Below are 16,480 nucleotides of genomic sequence, written 5' to 3' on the forward strand. Positions count from 1 at the left end.
AATATGTAACTAATAAGGACCTACTGTATAGCTCAGGGAACTCTACTCAATTCTCTGTAGTGACCTATAGGGAAAAGAATCTTAAAAAGAGTGGATATATGTATATATTTAACTGAATCACTTTGCTGTACACCTGAAACTAACACAACTTTGTAAATCAACTATACTTTAATAAAAAAATTTTTTAATGAAATATCAACTTTCCAAAGTTAAAAAAAATAAAATTACAAAATAATTACTATATTGCCCTGTGTCGTACAATATATCCTTGTTGCTTATTTATTTTATACATAATAGTTTATACTCTCAATCCCATACCCCTATCTTGCCCCCCTCCTCCCCTCTCCCCACTGGTAAGCACTAGTTTGTTCTCTATATCTGAGAGTCTGTTTTTGTTTTGTTATATACATTTGTTTGTGTTATTTTTTAGATTCCACACATAGATGAAAACATGAAGTATTTGTCTTTCTCTGTCTGACTTATTTCACTAAGCATAAAATACCCTCTAGGTCCATCCATATTGTTGCAAATGGAAGAATATCATTTTTATGGCTGAGTAATATTCCATTGTGTGTGTGTGTGTGTATATATATATATATATATATATATATATATATATATACACACCACAACTTCTCTATCCATTCATCTGTTGATGGACACTTGGGTTGCTTCTGTATCTTAGCTATTGTAAATAACGCTGCTATGAACACTGGGGTGCATGTATCTTTTTGAGTTAGTGTTTTCATTTTTGTCAGATACACATACAAGAGTGGAACTGCTGGATCATATGGTAGTTCTATTTTTAGTTTTTTGAGGAATTTCCATACTGTCTTCCATAGTGGCTGCACCAATTTACATTCCCACCAACAGTGTACAAGGGCTCCCTTTTCTCCACATCCTAGCCAACATTTATGTGTAGACTTTTTGATGTCAGTCATTCTGACAGGTGTGAGGTGGCACCTCACTGCAGTTTTGATTTGCATTTCTCTAACAATTAGCAATGTTGTGTATCTTTCACGTGCCTGTTAGCTACCTGTATACCTTCTTTGGAAAAATGTCTATTCAGGTCTTCTGCTTATTTTTTAATTGGATTGTTTATCAATATTGAGTTGTATGAGCTGTTTATATATTTTAGATATTAACCCCTTATCAGTCACATCATTTGCAAATATTTTCTCCCATTCAGTAGGTTGTCTTTTCATTCTGTCAATGGTTTCCTCTACTGTGTAAAAGCTTTTAAGTTTAATTGGGTTCCATTTGTTTATTTTTGCTTTTATTTCTTTTGCCTTAGGAGACAGATCAAAAAAAAATTGCTGCAATTTATGTCAAAGAGGGTTCTGCCTATGCTCTCTTCTAGGAGTTATATGGTTTCAGGTCTTACATTTAGGTCTTTAATCCATTTTGAGTTTATTTTTGTATGTGGTGTTAGGGAGTGTTCTAATCTCATTGTTCTACATGTAGCTGTCCAGTGTTCCCAGCACCACTTACTGAAGACTGTCTTTGCTCCATTCTACATTCTTGCCTCCTTTGTCACAGCTTAATTGACCACAGGTGCGTGGGTTTATTCTGGGCTCTCTATCCTGTTCCATTTATCCATGTGTCTATTTTTGTGCCAGCACCATGCTGCTTTGATTCCTGTAGTTTTGTGTTACAGTCTGAAGTCAGGGACCACGATACCTCCAGGTTTGTTCTTTTTTCTCCAGATTGTTTGCTCTGGCAATTTGGGGTCTTTTGTGCTTCCACATAAACTTTAAGATTATTTGTTCTAGATCTGTGAAAAATATCATAGGTATTTTGATAGGGATTGCATTTAATCTGTAGATTGCTTTGGGTAGTATGTGCTTTATAATAAATCTTGATATCCGAAAGAACAAATCCTCCCATCCTCTTGTTCTTATCCAAGAGTGTCTCTGCTCTTCTTAAACTTTTGCCTTTCCAAATAAACATGAGAATCAGCTTTAAAGATCCACAAAAATAACACAACAAAAACACTGCAGCTGAGTTATTTTTATGAGATGCTTTTAAAATACTGATTCAATTTCTTAATGATTATAGGTCTATTCAGTTTTGTTTCGTTTTTGGCCATGCCACACAGCTTGCAGGATCTTAGTTCCCCAACCAGGAACTGAACACAGGCCACGGCAGTGAAAGCACCGAGTCCTACCCGGTGCTTTGGACTGCCAGGGAATTCCCAGTTTTGTTATATTTTTAAGGACTCTGTCTTATCTAATTATCTAACTTTTCAAATGTATTGACGTAAAGTTGCCTATCTGCAGTGATATCCCATTTTTTCTTCCCAATAATGGGTATTTGTGACCTCATTTTTGCCTTGATCAACTAACCAATGTTTTATCACTTTTATTAGCCATTTTGAAATATCAATTTCTGGCTTCCTTTATCCTCTCTACTACTTTTCTATTTCCTATTCCATTTACTTCTGTTCTTCATGATTTCTTTCTTCTTCATTGTTTGGTTTATGTTGTTGCCGACTTTCTAAGTTCTTGAGATGGATGCTGAGCTCTGTCTTTCACCACCTCTAATGTAAGAATTTAAGGCTCTGTATTTCCTTCTAAGAATGGCTTTAGCCATGCCCTATAAGTTTTGAAGTGTAGTATTTTAATTACCAGTCAGTTCATAATATTTTCTGATTTCCATTATGGCTTATCTTTGATCCATAAGATAATCATAAAGTTTCTTCTATTCTAACATAAAAGGATTTTCTACATATCTTTTTGCTATTGATTTCCAGCATAATCACATTATGATAAGAGAAACATAATCTCTATGATTTTAGTCCCTCTACAACATATTGAGACTCTATGGCTTAGTACATTTCCATGTGTGATTAAGAAGGTGTAGGGTACAGTGTTTTATATATGTCCATTAGATCAAGTGCTTTACTTGCATTGGTCACAGTCTCTATACCCTTAATAAGGTCCTTAAGACTCAACTCTTCTGGAACTGGCAAATTCCCTAGAGCAAAGGTGTTTTAGTCCCCTGCTTACCAGTCTGGATTCCTGTGTTCCCTTCAATTTTTTTTGTTTGTTTGTTTTTGTTTTTGCGGTACGCGGGCCTCTCACTGTTGTGGCCTCTCCCGTTGCAGAGCACAGGCTCCGGACGCGCAGGCTCAGCGGCCTGTGGGCCCAGCCGCCCCGCCGCATGTGGGATCTTCCCAGACCGGGGCACGAACCCGTGTCCCCTGCATCGGCAGGCGGACTCTCAACCACTGCGCCACCAGGGAAGCCCTGTTCCCTTCAATTTTACATGGTAATTCCTAATTATTTTGTCGGCATTTTGATGTGATGCTTTTAATATGTTTTTGTATCTTATCCAACATTTTGAGTTGCTTTTGATGAGAAGGTGATCTGAATAGCCTAGCCTGCCATTTAAGAACCTGGAAATTCTAGTTCCTGCCAATGTTATCAGCTCTGATTTTTTTCTCATCTAATTTAATACTCTTTTATGTGAAGTAATGTAATTCTTCTGACTTCATTTCTTCTTATTGATTTTATATTATTTCAGGAATTGATCAGCAAAGTTTAAATGATCTAAACTCTCCTATCTCAAATATGTGGAATTCTTCCTGGCTAAAAGTTCTCAAAAGCCTGTTTGAACTTACTGACCCTAATCACATCTTTCAAAAGAAATTCTTGGATACCTGCCCTTGGTATAGGCTGCCAAAAGATATTAGCATTCCTAACCTCTGCTACGACACTATCCATTACAAATAAATTTTGATTTATAGCCTAAAAAAAGCCTATTTGAACTTCTTAATCTTGAAAATCCTTAACAGGTTATAAAACTGTAATATGTATTACAAGGAGCTTGTTAGGACAGATACTCTTCATTGGATAATGTGCTGCTGTTTCCAGTTACGGTGTGGTTGTGTTTTCTGTTGGCTGATAGCATCCTATAACAATGTAGGATGACGTACCATACAATGGAAATAACACAAGGTTTGAAACTGAACTTTTAGGTCCAAATCCCAGCTCTGACAATAAAGCACTAACTGGCTCATGGAAAATCACTTCACCTCTCTGGGCCTGTCTGTTCATCTGTAAAATGGGTTTAAGACCACCTACTCACGGGTTACTTTAAGGATCAAATGGGATCACATACACATAAGAACCTAGCATCATGCCCAGCCCAGAGTAAATACCCAGTAGGAGTCTGTCATTGAGTCTGGAGGCACCAAACCCTTAAAGCACTAGAAAGGCAGAGGAAAAATGTTAAATATAAGCTCCATAGTATTATATGAGAGAGGGATTTGAAAGTGCAAATAGCACATTTGCAAATAGCAAAGATACTGTGTACATATATGATAATGTTATGCAAGGAAAAGTATGACTGAAAGAACAATTAATAAAGAAAAATATCAGTTAAATTCTTTGTTTCTTTTTTTCCTGTTTCTGAAATTCTTAAAAGAATGAAATCTCTTTCAGAATTCATAATGCTGGGTTTGGGACTCTTCTGCATTTTGTATGTGTGCAGCTGTTCCTCCACCATAAGTATGCACGTCTGCTCGTTAGCAATACAATGTAATTCCCACCGTCTAATTATTTGCAGATGACAGATTCCTTGTACGTGGGCTAAAAAAAGGATAGCCCTTCAAAACTGGTGACTTATTTTAAAAGACCAGCTTAAAAGGGTCAGCACAACGAAGTTCAGATATTAATTCGGCAGTTCAAATATATGAACACCAGCACTTAATTGCCAACTTGATGAGAAACAGAAGGAAAAGAGGATTTTTCTCTCTTCAATTAATATTCCCCGATAGACAGCACCAGGCACTGGCTTCTCTATGGTACACCTGGAAAGAGGCTATGAAGCAAACCTGCTAAAGTTGGAGCGGACCAGCCCCACCGCAGATTCTCAGGGAACCACACACCTCGAGCGATGCTGCACAGTGAGTGTGGGGCTGTGCTGGGAGGGGGATGTGTGGTCCACGGACACTGAAGGCAGAAGAGTCCTTGGGGTCTCTAGTCTCAACCACGGGCTGAGGAACCACATTAATCCCCTACTCTTGGCTCTGAGGGTGAGGCAGCAAGCCAGGGTGTGTGGTCCTAGGGCTCCATGAAACCAACACCAGAGACAGTGTGGCCCATGGGGACAGCCAGATGAAGCTTCTGAGGACACCTGGGAGCTCCCTGTGGGAGGGTGGAGGGGGGATGTGGGAGGGAAAGGGATGCTGAGCACTGGATTGAGGATGAAGGGTATGAACCAAGCATAGGAAATGATCAAGCGTATTCAAAACGTAAGATGGGGAAAATGAGAGGGAAAGAAATGGAGAAATACTGGGGTTCAAGAGAGAGCAAGGCCCACAAATGGGAGCTGGTGAAATGGCTCTTACACGGGCAGGATGAGGATGGTGGCTATTATAGATGACATGCTTATTCTGTGCCCGGCACGGGGCTCTGCACAACAGACTACATTCCTTCATACATCTTGACGGACACTGATGGGAGAGGAACCGTTTTACAGATGGGAAAACTGAGGTTCGTTCATTCATTTGTTCAGTGAAAAAATATTTCATATGAAGCTTACTTTCTAGAAGAGGAGACAGTTAATAAACAATAAACAGACAAATCAGTCCACCCTGTGATAAGTGTTAGGGAGAAAAGAGAGAGCAGTGATGGCAAAAGCCGGGAGGAGGGCTGGAGAGCCTCCTTTAGTTAGGGCGGGTCAGCGAAGACCTCTCTGAGGACGTGACTCTTTAAGCTGAAGGAAAGGAAGGAGCCAATCACGCCAAGAGCTGTGGGCAGATGGAGCAGTGGGTATGGGCCCAGCAAGGGAGCACCTGTGTCTTCCAGGAATGGGGCAAATGCAGGCCACGATGCAGACATGCGGTGCGTGAGGGCAGGACCTGAGGCTGGAACAGGAGGCGCCAGTCAGCTGATCCCAGGCCGGGCTGCCATGGTACAGCTGGGTGTGTATCAGCCCAAAGAAAAGGCAGCAGAGGGACATACTTCTGTCTCGTGTTTTTGACGGATCATTCTGGGTACTGGATTGGGAAAGGGGCAAGGCCAGTTAGGAGGCGACTGTGGCAGCCAGATGAGAGTAATGAGAGCCACGACCCAGCGGTCAGGCAGAGACAGACAGAAAGGAGGCGGTGAGTGACATAACGTCCCCAGGCCACATGGCTAGTACGTGGCAGGCCTGGTTAAAGCCATATCCTCTAACCTCAGAGTCCATACTCTTATCAGATTTGATTAAAGCTGTTTTAATTAAGGAAGCATTTTAATTAAGATCTGCAGAGGAGTGACTGGGAGTTCATCACCAGCTTACAGTTGAAGGCAATTTTAGTAAGGATTAGTTCAGCTGTTGTAAGAAAAAAAAAAAAGAAAAAGAAAAGAAGGCCTAGAATGAACCAAAATAACACCAGCTTAAAGAAGTTCTTTCATAAAGAGTCCAGCCTGGGATACTGACTCTGGAGCCTTCGATCTTGTAGCTCCTCAGTTACAAGGGTGAGGCCTCCACTCCTGTGGTCTAAGACCGTTCATCACTGCATCCACAAGTAACTTGCGGGAAGGACGAAAGAAGAGGAGAATGGCCTTTCCTCTAAGTGTACCGAACCCGGAATTTGACACCATCACTGGTACTCATGTTCTGGTAGTCAGAATTCAGACATGTGGCTATACTTAGTCATAAGGAGTCTGGGAAATTTAGTCTTTATTGGCGGTTGCACATCCAGCTAAAATTCCAATCCTTCAGAAGTAGGGAAACTGATATTGGGGTCAGCTCGCAGTCTCAGCCAGAAGGCCTCTGCAGAAAGGCCACCACTAACCAGAGCAGTTCCCCACCTGCGGCCCCAGCCCCTGGGAAGGCCGGGAGCTACTACTAGAGGTCCACAAATCCAACTGTGCAGCAGGCATGGCCTAGAGGCTGTGGAATGCGTTATGCATGTAGGCATTTCCATTTTCCAGAGGTACGTGACATTGTGCTAGTTAATAAAACAGGCATTCAGTTTAAAGTGATTAAATTTGCAGTAGCATTTTCATATATTTGCTTTAAAAAGGTTACTAAGGGCACAACTATATCACATGGGGGATCCTGAAAAATGTTTATCTTTAGAAGAGGTCCTCCTAGTCAAGAAGCATGGACCCCTCTGGTGTAGGGGAAAGAAAATAGATTTGGGCTTGAGTCAGAGCTGTGTCCAAATATTGCCAACAACATCAAGCAAGACTGTCAGTCTTCTGGAACCTCATTTCTTCTCTTCTGTTTAGCGAAGACAGTGAACCCCAATTCATATGATATGGTAAGGGTTAAATGAAATGACAGGTATAAAGCATCTACCACTAAGACTGGCCCGTAAGGGGTGCTTCCTAAATGGTGCTGCTGTCCTTTCCCCAGGATCGAGGAGAGTGAAACAGGTTGGAATCGAGAAGTCAGGTTTATGGGATCAAGTCAGGCAAAGCTGAGTCTCCACACTGTGCACTTGTGTGCTTGTGGCTTGGCTCAAGGTACAGGGTCTGGGCCCTGCCTCCTCCGGCAGGAATAGGAGGACCGAAATGACAGAATTCATGCACAGAGCATGCTAGGTACAGGGCTACAGAGCAAGCATGAGACGCTGGGATCTTATCTGGTTCTTCTGAGCACCGTGTCAGCAGCAAACGCGAGGAGGTTTCTGCCCACCAACCTCATCACCATCACCGCCAGCAGTTTCATCATAGAACGAGAACACAAACAGTTGAAATCTTTCCAACTAGCAGGAAGTACAAAAGAACCTTTGTGGGTAGAAAACCCACCCTTTAGTAAGCAGAGGGTAAATATTTTCCCACAGAAATCACGGATATAAAAATAACTAAATAAAACGGGTGAAGCTGTATTGTTGTGTTGAGAAGAACACAACGACAAAGCGGCCACCTGCAAGGTTCTTGACGTTTTCAAGTGATTTTCACATAATTTCATTTCATTCTTACGACAACCCAAGGAGTACGCAGGATAGATATTACTACCCCTTTTTTGTAGATGAGAAAACAGAGTTCCAGACTGAGTAAGTATCTTGGTCAAGGTCGTGAGGTTGGGAAGAGGTCCTTCTGGAGCCAGAACCCAAATCTAAATGTCGGGCTCTGCCATGCTGTCTGGAGACCGGGGGAGTTTGGGGACCACACGGCCAGGAAGGGGCACGCTATCCTTAGGCGGCTGGAGGAACTGTATTTGTCCCGTGAGTAAGACAAAGCCAGAAGAGGACGCACTAGCTTAAACAGTGGTATCTGAATGCTTCGGCAAAAGCAGAGGTTTCGTGGTAAATTCAGAGAAAAGACTATTCCGTTTACTGGCCAGTCATCTGTAAACTTCACCTGAAGCGAATCCACGGAGCAGTACTCTCTCAGGACTCACTGCCTGTTGGCTGTGGAATAACGGGTCTTGGGCCCCCTGTCACTTTAAAAGCCCACACTTTCTGATAGCTCTTACCAGCTCTGCTCCCTTCAAACTGGTGGGCCATGGGGATTTCCTCCTTTCCACTAGGACAGATACTGTGAGAGCTGCTTTAGTAGCCTGAAGCAGGGAAGAACGTGCAGGATTTTTTCTGTCTGGTCTATACCGTGAAGATCTGATTTAATTGAAAGGGAACTTAAGCTTAAATTCTTGCTGTTTCTACTATATTAGACCCTTGTCATTAGCAAGAACCCCACATTTGCTAATACCACTCAAGGATATTGCTTCTCCCACAAAGTGAGGTAAATTATAACTAAAGATTTTTAGTGGCCCCTGCAAATCCTTCATAACTTTATAAACAAGGCAGTAAAGCCTTTCAACATGCTAATTAAAATACATTTCTCTTGAGGCCTATTGCTGTTGAGAATCTTGCGTGTCCGGGGTGGGCCTATCACCACATCAAAGATCAATGTCATCTCAACTTTTCCTTAAGTTTTGTCTTTTTGTTGATAAGTAATTCTGGTACAGGTAAGAGCATTCTTCAAGCAGGTGGAGGAATCACTCACTCTTGTTTCTGAAAAGAACCTACAATGGACTACTGCTTCACAGACCAGAGTCTCCACCAAAGCCAACATGCTTCTGTCCTTACAAACGTCCATCTTCTGAGTAAGAGTAATCAGTCTTACACGCCTCTACTTCCCCCACCTGCCCTACTGGGTGCTTTTCTTTTCTGGGCCACTTTTCACTGTGAAATGTGATAAGAGTCATCATGTGACTTCAGGTAGAGAATTAAGAAGTTGTGTTCAGATGGCCAAGTTCACCTGCAGCTCAGCTACCTCCTGCCGCATGCCCATCCTTTAGCAAGTGGACTTCAAATTCTTACCTCAGAAAAATTACATGATTACACGTTTTAGACCTTCAGAGTTCCCTGGAAATATTAAATCCATTGATACCAGACTTCTTATGAACTTACATTTTTGCTTTTAATCTCCCAGGGTTACAATACTTGTTTTAATTATTTCAGGTTAACATTTTCATCTGTGATCTTATACACATTTATGTGAATGCTCATTTGATCTCAGTTTATTGGGATTTAACTATTTTCTTCCTATAGAAATGTATCTTCCCTGTGTGTTAACCAAAATGTTACTGCTGCTTATTCCAGACCACTTAGTGATCTAGCACCACTTAGCAGAATACCTGGCAAAAATAAATGTCATTAATGAATGCTTGTCTTTCACAATACTTCAGAAATATTGAAAAGGCATCTGATACGTTCTCAGGCCATATGTCCCAAATCCTAAATCCTAATTCTGAATTAGCAAGGAACCTCCAACAGGTCTTGAAGAAACAATTTCTAGTGCCTGCCCCTCGGTGTCTGAGTCAATGTTAAAACCATTCAAATGGCTTTAGACCTCTGATTTATGGAGCCAGATGAACACGGTTAACTAACAGTTACTGAATATAATGATCGAGCATAATGCTCATTGTTTAAATTGAGTTAAGTGGATTAGTTAGGGTTTTTGTTGTTGTTGGAAGTAATAGAAAGCCAACAAACTAACTCAAGTTAAAAAAAGGAAGGGAATACCTAGTAGCTCTCCTAGCTTGAAGAGCTCACAGGAGAGCTCTCCGAATTGAAGGAAGAGCTGCAGGAATGAGGAGCCTCAGGGCCTCAGAGCCTCCTGAGGGTTTTCTCCTCCCATCTCTCATCTCTCAGCATCTCTGCTCATCTTCCTCCCTCGCGTCTCTGGTGGGCACGTCATTCCCCATACAGAGCACCCACCCCGGCAGCTGCAACAAACTGAGAACATACGACAGTCCCAGGGAAGGACTCTAGCTGGTTCTGCTTGGGTCACATGCCTGTTCTTTGGATCAAACATTGTTGACAACAGGAAAAGATACTGATTGATCAGGACTGGATCATATGATCACTCCATTGGCCCTATTTCCAGAAGGGTCCTAGGAAACCCTACAAGGCAGAAAAAGATCGTTACCATGGCCCGTTACACTGAACTATCTAAAAAGGTAATTCTAATAATAATGCGGGAAGATCAGATATCTTGTGATTTAATATGTGTGACTGTATATATTACATGAAGCACTGCTCTAAGCAGAAACAAATATACACAAGGGTAGAAAAACTCTCCTCCTACATGTATAATCTGTCCAAAATATCCATGTAAAAAATAGGTCACTCGACATTCCAGTCCCATTGTCTGTGACCCCCATCATTCCATCATTACCAACTTCATCTTCTGACTCATAGAATTGAACCAGATGACGTCTAAAGTCTCTTCCAGTCTATGAGCCTGTGAACACCTTGTTAGGAAAAAAAAAATACCTCTGGAAGAACAGCACATCAACCAGTTACATTATTGGACAGTGTTATGGGCTAAAGTGTGTCCCACCCCTCCCCACACTTCACATGTTGAAGCCCTAACCTCCAATACTTCAGAGTGTAACTTCATTTGGAGATAGAGACTTTAAAGATTAAGATTAAATGAAGTAATTTGGGTGGGCCCTAATCCAATTTGACTGGTGTTCTTATACAAAGAGGAGATCAGGACACAGACACACACAGAGGGAAGACTGTATGAGGAAAAGACAGCGATCGACAAGCCAAGATGAAACCAACCCTGCCAATGCCTTCAACTCAGACTCCCAGCCTCCAGGACTGTGAGAAAATTAATTTCTCTTGTTTAAGCCACCCAGTCTGTGATACTTTATGATGGCAGCCTTAGCAAATTAACACAGATAGTAAACCAAGGATTTCAAAGAGGACTGAGGCAAAGTTGAGACAAATCTGATCCATGGGATGGGGAGAACAAGAGGTTCTCCTAAAGTTCTTTTGAAGGTGGAATTCCCCTGAGATTCAGGGGCCAGAACTAGTGACCTAATAACTGAGGTGTGCTAGTAAAGATGTGATAAAGTGGGTAAGATATTAAGAGAAGTAAGGAGAGAGAAGTGGATGACAGACTTCACCCTCTTTGAAATTTTGCGGGGGTCAAGCATAAGGTGGTTGTATCAGGACACGGCATTACGGGTGGCCAGGCCAAGGCCACATACCCAGCCTTGTGGGCCTGCGGGGAGCCTGTCTCCTCCATGACTTCAGGCTTGCCTGGGCTCCTGATAGGTGTCTCCACTTAGAACTTTGGAGCCCTCAGCATCCTGCCTGACCCTCAGCTTTGAGAGCCAAGAGGCTGAATGGCTGCTCCATCTGGACCAGAGGCTTCCCAGCATGAGTTCCTGGCTGTCACGACCCTTACTTATGATGCTCACCTGTCAGTTTCCCTTTGAGCCATGTGTGTCTAAGCCATTAGGCTTGCCGTTCTCATATGATGTGACAGTCCAGTAGTCCAGACGGGGCTGGCATCAGAACCTTCCGATGATAGTACTCTTGCCCTACCAGTTCTGTACCTCCCCTGCCCCATACCTCACTGCTCTCCCACCAGGGACTCATCTCCCCATGTCAACCAGACTTCACTGTCACGGAGAGCCTGCTCCTGGCCTCCTTCCCGGCCTTTACCCACCCTGCTGGATGTACCTGGATCCTGGACCTGCCTGACCCTGGCTTGTTGATCATTTTGCTGTTCTTGCCTTAGCTCTGACCTTTGCCCTCTAGCAAACCACCCTGGCATTAAGTGGAACCAGAACTCAGGACTCACCAACCTATGCTGCTGGGGTCTTGGTAAGGTCCCACCCCAAAGCACAATGCACATTTGGAAAAACACATCCATTCATCAGGAAATAGCCAACATGGCGTACCCACTCCCCCCAAATCTGACACCAAAGGGAAAATATTTCCATTAAATAGACCGATTGCTAAATGAAAATCACATCGGATATACAGGACTTTTCAGTCCATAAGCCTCATAATATCAGATCATCACACTGGCAAAGCAGTGCTTGTAAGGCTGTTAAGATGAAATCCGGAGATTACTCCATTACTGAATATTACAATGATATTTGCCAACATGAGATTTTTGCTTGTGTGTGCATTCAAATAAAATTCCTGACCACCATTGTTTACAGCCCGAATATATTAATATCTCATATAATAAATTCCAAAGAAGACAAATGAAATATTTAAATAACCCAAGCATTGTAGAACCATTGAATACTGCATTTTACCTTTATGTTCTTTTTTTTTTAAATCACCCACAGACATTTAAAAGGAAAAAAAATGGCTGATAATGTCAAAAGATGAGAAAGGCTAAATAAATTCAGGGAAATAAAGGAACCATAAATCAGGAAAACTTTGGAGCTGCTAGAAAGACACTTTAATTTTGTAGACAAAAGACTGCATTAAGGAGGAATAATGCAATAATCAAAGGTGAACGAATCTCTATTGTCTGGTGTCTTTCTCTGTGGGAATTTTCCCACCCCTGACAGCTGTAAAGGGGGGAGGGGCGCAGACAGTGGCTGTGCCTTTATTCTCTCGCCCTCTTTCTCCCCAGCCCCTCCCCGTCTCCGTCAATAAATGTCTGCAATCATATTCTTGAGCTCCTGTGTGATTTCAAGGTTCATCTCTTCCATGCAGTTCAAACACTAATTATCCCAGCTGTAATTAGTAAGATAATTAAATACTGGCTCACTCATCTACCTTGGGTCGGGTCGTGATTCTCCCAGAAGACCTTGAGCAGCTCCTCAAAGCTGATGCGTTCTGGCTGGTATACCACTCGGACTACTTCTGCGTGGCCAGTTCTTCCTTGAAAGAAACAGAACGTACAACCCAAATTTACTGACAACATCAATTTATGACAAGTTATTTGTTTCCAAAAAACCACTAGACAAAGGCTGAAATTCTTCCCTCTGAAGGCAGGGTGGGAGCACAATCGTGCTTTAATGCTTTCATAAGTCTCTGTCGCTGGTTCTTTTTCCATAAAAGCACACGGTTGTCCTCGAGCAAGTTTCCTGAGGATGATGATTCCTCTTCATTGTGTTCTAATTTTGTTTTAATTCCATGAGAAAATAAACTCAGGTTTTCATTTTTCTAATCTCACTCTTATGAAACCTTATGGATCCTACCTGACATGGTGCTAGAGATTTGAAACTCTGCAAGGGGAACGAGCCAATTTATTTTTATCATCCCCCCCTTCTCTGTACATAGTAAGCTCAGCTGCACTACAGAGGGAGATGGTGCCAGGTAGAGAAACCCAAGAAAAAAAACAGGCTTATAACTCGTTCACATTAGATATATTCGTTAACAGAGAGACATATTTGCTGTGCTGTTAACACTGAGGCGAGGGTCAGATTCATATACCCAGCAGGACGGTAAGTGTTTTCTCAGCCTAATTCGTCTCTGTGGTAAACAACTACTGTAGCAAAAGCCTCTCTGCAGCCCCCACTGTTAGCACACTCCCTTCTCAAAGGTGGTCCCCAAGGTTCTAAGGATCAGGGAAGCGGGTACTTGCAGTACCACTTGCACCTGTGGAATTCATGCCCTCTCTTATATTACAATGTTAGAACATATGGTAAATAATAGACCCCTCCATACTAACATCATCTCTATGTTTAAATTTGTTCTCCATCTCTTTCCGTCACCTTGTGTGTAGTAAAGAATTTAGCCTTGCCCAAACAGGTGGCTGGCCTCTGCCTTGGCTCTGGTAGGTAATCTAGGTCATACCCGATAGGAGTGTCCTCATTTAGAGAGGCCACACCTATACTCTTAGGGTGGGGCTAGCCACACTGAATCTCAGCGTAGGGCTGCCAACAGTCCTAGGGTAGAGGCTGCCATGTCGGAAAGACCAACCATGTGACTGAGGGTGGCGGCTTTGGGTAACACAGTATCGGTTGACCGAGAGCCTGAGTTCAACCATGTGGGCAATCAATCAATCATACCTATGTAACGAAGTCCCAATTAAAAATTCTGGACACCAAAGCTTGGGAGAGCTTCCTGGTTGGCAATACTCTGCATATTGTCACACATGGAGGCCAGGAGGGTAACATATCCTGACTGCATGGGGGATGACACAGAGGCTTTGCACTGGAACCCTTCCAGACTCCGCCTGTGTGACTCTTCCTTTAGCTGATTTTGATCTGTATCCTTTTCATGTAATCAGCTATAACTGTGAGGATAACAGCTCTGGACTTGCGTGAGTCCTTCTAACAAATTATCAGACCTCCCAGTGGTTTGGGGAATCCTTTGAACCTGCATCTTAGTTTGCAGAAGTGTTTTCCCCTATGTTGGTAATCTCACCTTAATTCTTAAACCCTCCAATTGTACACGCAGGGAAGGTAGAAATCCCCATTTTACAAACTGGCAAACAGGTACATATGAGTTAGATTTTCCCAAGGTCATATAGCTAGCAAATTTCTGGACCATAACCTGAAAAGACACCTTCTGACTTCTTGTCCAGGGTTCTGTCCAATATATCAAAGCGAAGAGAGCAAAGGGAACATGAATCCAGAAAAGGAGAGAGATCTACTTATTATCTTTAGTCTTCCTTAGCAGTTAAAATTTCTGATTGTAGAAACGATGATTTGCAAACAATATGAAGCTTAAAAAATGTGCAGAAATATAGAAAAGAAAATAAAAATCACCCATACTCTTACCACATAAGTACTATCAATACTTTTTACGCACTTCTTTCTAGATATGTACGCGATACATGCATACACAAAACACACACAAACTCGCACCGTGACACAGTTTGTTTTACTGTAATCACTGCATCATGCTTTTTCCACTTACCAGCATATCGTGAGTGTTTTCCCATATCACTGAAATTTTTAGGAAATACCATTTATAATGACTATATAACACTCCAAAGATGGCCATACTATTACTTATTCAATCATTCCCTGTCATTGGGCATTTGTATTGAATCCTATTTTTATCTATGAATATAAATATTTTTTCTACATTTTTGAGGCTGCCTCTAGCCTTAGTTATATATGGGAATTTTCTAAATCAATGTTTATGAACATTTTAAAGATACTTGATACCTTGTGCTAAACTGCTATTCATTAAAGTTGACCCAATTTTCTCTCCCCATTGGCAGCATATCTGAGGGTCAGCCTCAGTCACCATCACAATGTTGTTAATCCCTACCAAATTTATAGATGGAAGGTAATATCCTATCATTTTATTTTTAATGAATTTAATTATTAGTGAGGTAAAAAATGTCATGCTTATTAATAATTTTAATTTTTTATCTTCTCTAATTTTTGTTATGTCTTCTTTATATTGGGTTATTAATGTTTTATTCTTAATTGGTCAGCCTACATAATTTTAATTCAAATACTATAGTCATGTAAGTTAACATCTAAACAGATTTTATGCTAATAGGTATTAAAAGAATGATACGGGAATTATGGGAAGAAGATTCATTAAGTATAATAACCATGTTATTGCAAAACCATTTTTGATCTACTTTAAAATCTTATAATTGTGTTTTGAAATGTTTAAATGAATGATTTAACTACATAACTAGTAAGATTGTCTGAATATTAAAAATGGCAACGTGTTACAAACATGACAAAAAAAATTTGATAAGAAAAGCATTGAAACCACACTAGAAATACAGGCAAAAGATGTAAACAGGCAATACACATGGGAAAAAATAAATGTAGATCCAGGCATGAAAAGTTCTCAACATTTCCAGTGATCAAATAAAAGCAAACAAATGTATATTAAACATTAAAACACCATCTCTTACTCATTTCATTTTGCAAAACTGCTTAAAATTGTGCCTAGTGCCAATGAGGACACTGTGAGGCTGGCGCCCTTACTTTGGTGGTGACACTGAAAATGACAGCACCCTTCTGAAACCCCATGGGCATAAGAAGCAAGAGCCCCAAAGACTAAGATTAATTCACCTTGATTAAGTGACCCAGGAAATCAACCTCAAAGATATAAACCCCAAATAATAGAAAAGACATACACAAATACGAAAATTCATTCCATCATTGCTACAATGGTGGAGTACTATAAGAAATCCAAAAGTCAAACAAAAAAGAAACAAATTATGGTACAGCCACATGATGAGATATCACGCAACTATTAGTTATAATCCCAAACCCTAGTAAAAGCTGCTACTAGTTACTGAACACTGATAATATGGCAGGCACTTTACCTACTGGGTGTTCTTCAATG

At 41.3% G+C, this 16,480-nt stretch overlaps 1 protein-coding gene across 7 annotated transcripts in view; it reads right to left on the bottom strand.

Moving 5' to 3' along the window:
* MSRA (methionine sulfoxide reductase A) overlaps positions 1-16,480 on the bottom strand; it is a 378,069-nt gene that overhangs the window by 117,606 nt on the left and 243,983 nt on the right. For all 7 annotated transcript variants that reach the window (XR_003790769.1, XM_029202644.1, XM_029202640.1 and 4 more), the window contains exon 4: positions 12,986-13,090. Coding sequence is in view for 6 of the 7 variants with exons in the window: in XM_029202644.1 (XP_029058477.1) it covers positions 12,986-13,090 (105 nt within the window). In the remaining variant the exon portion in view is untranslated. The remainder of the gene's footprint in view (positions 1-12,985; positions 13,091-16,480) is intronic.

This window comes from Monodon monoceros, unplaced genomic scaffold, assembly GCF_005190385.1.
Source record: "Monodon monoceros isolate NGI ecotype Baffin Bay Population unplaced genomic scaffold, NGI_Narwhal_1 Super_Scaffold_5, whole genome shotgun sequence".
In the NCBI taxonomy this organism is placed as follows: domain Eukaryota; kingdom Metazoa; phylum Chordata; class Mammalia; order Artiodactyla; family Monodontidae; genus Monodon; species Monodon monoceros.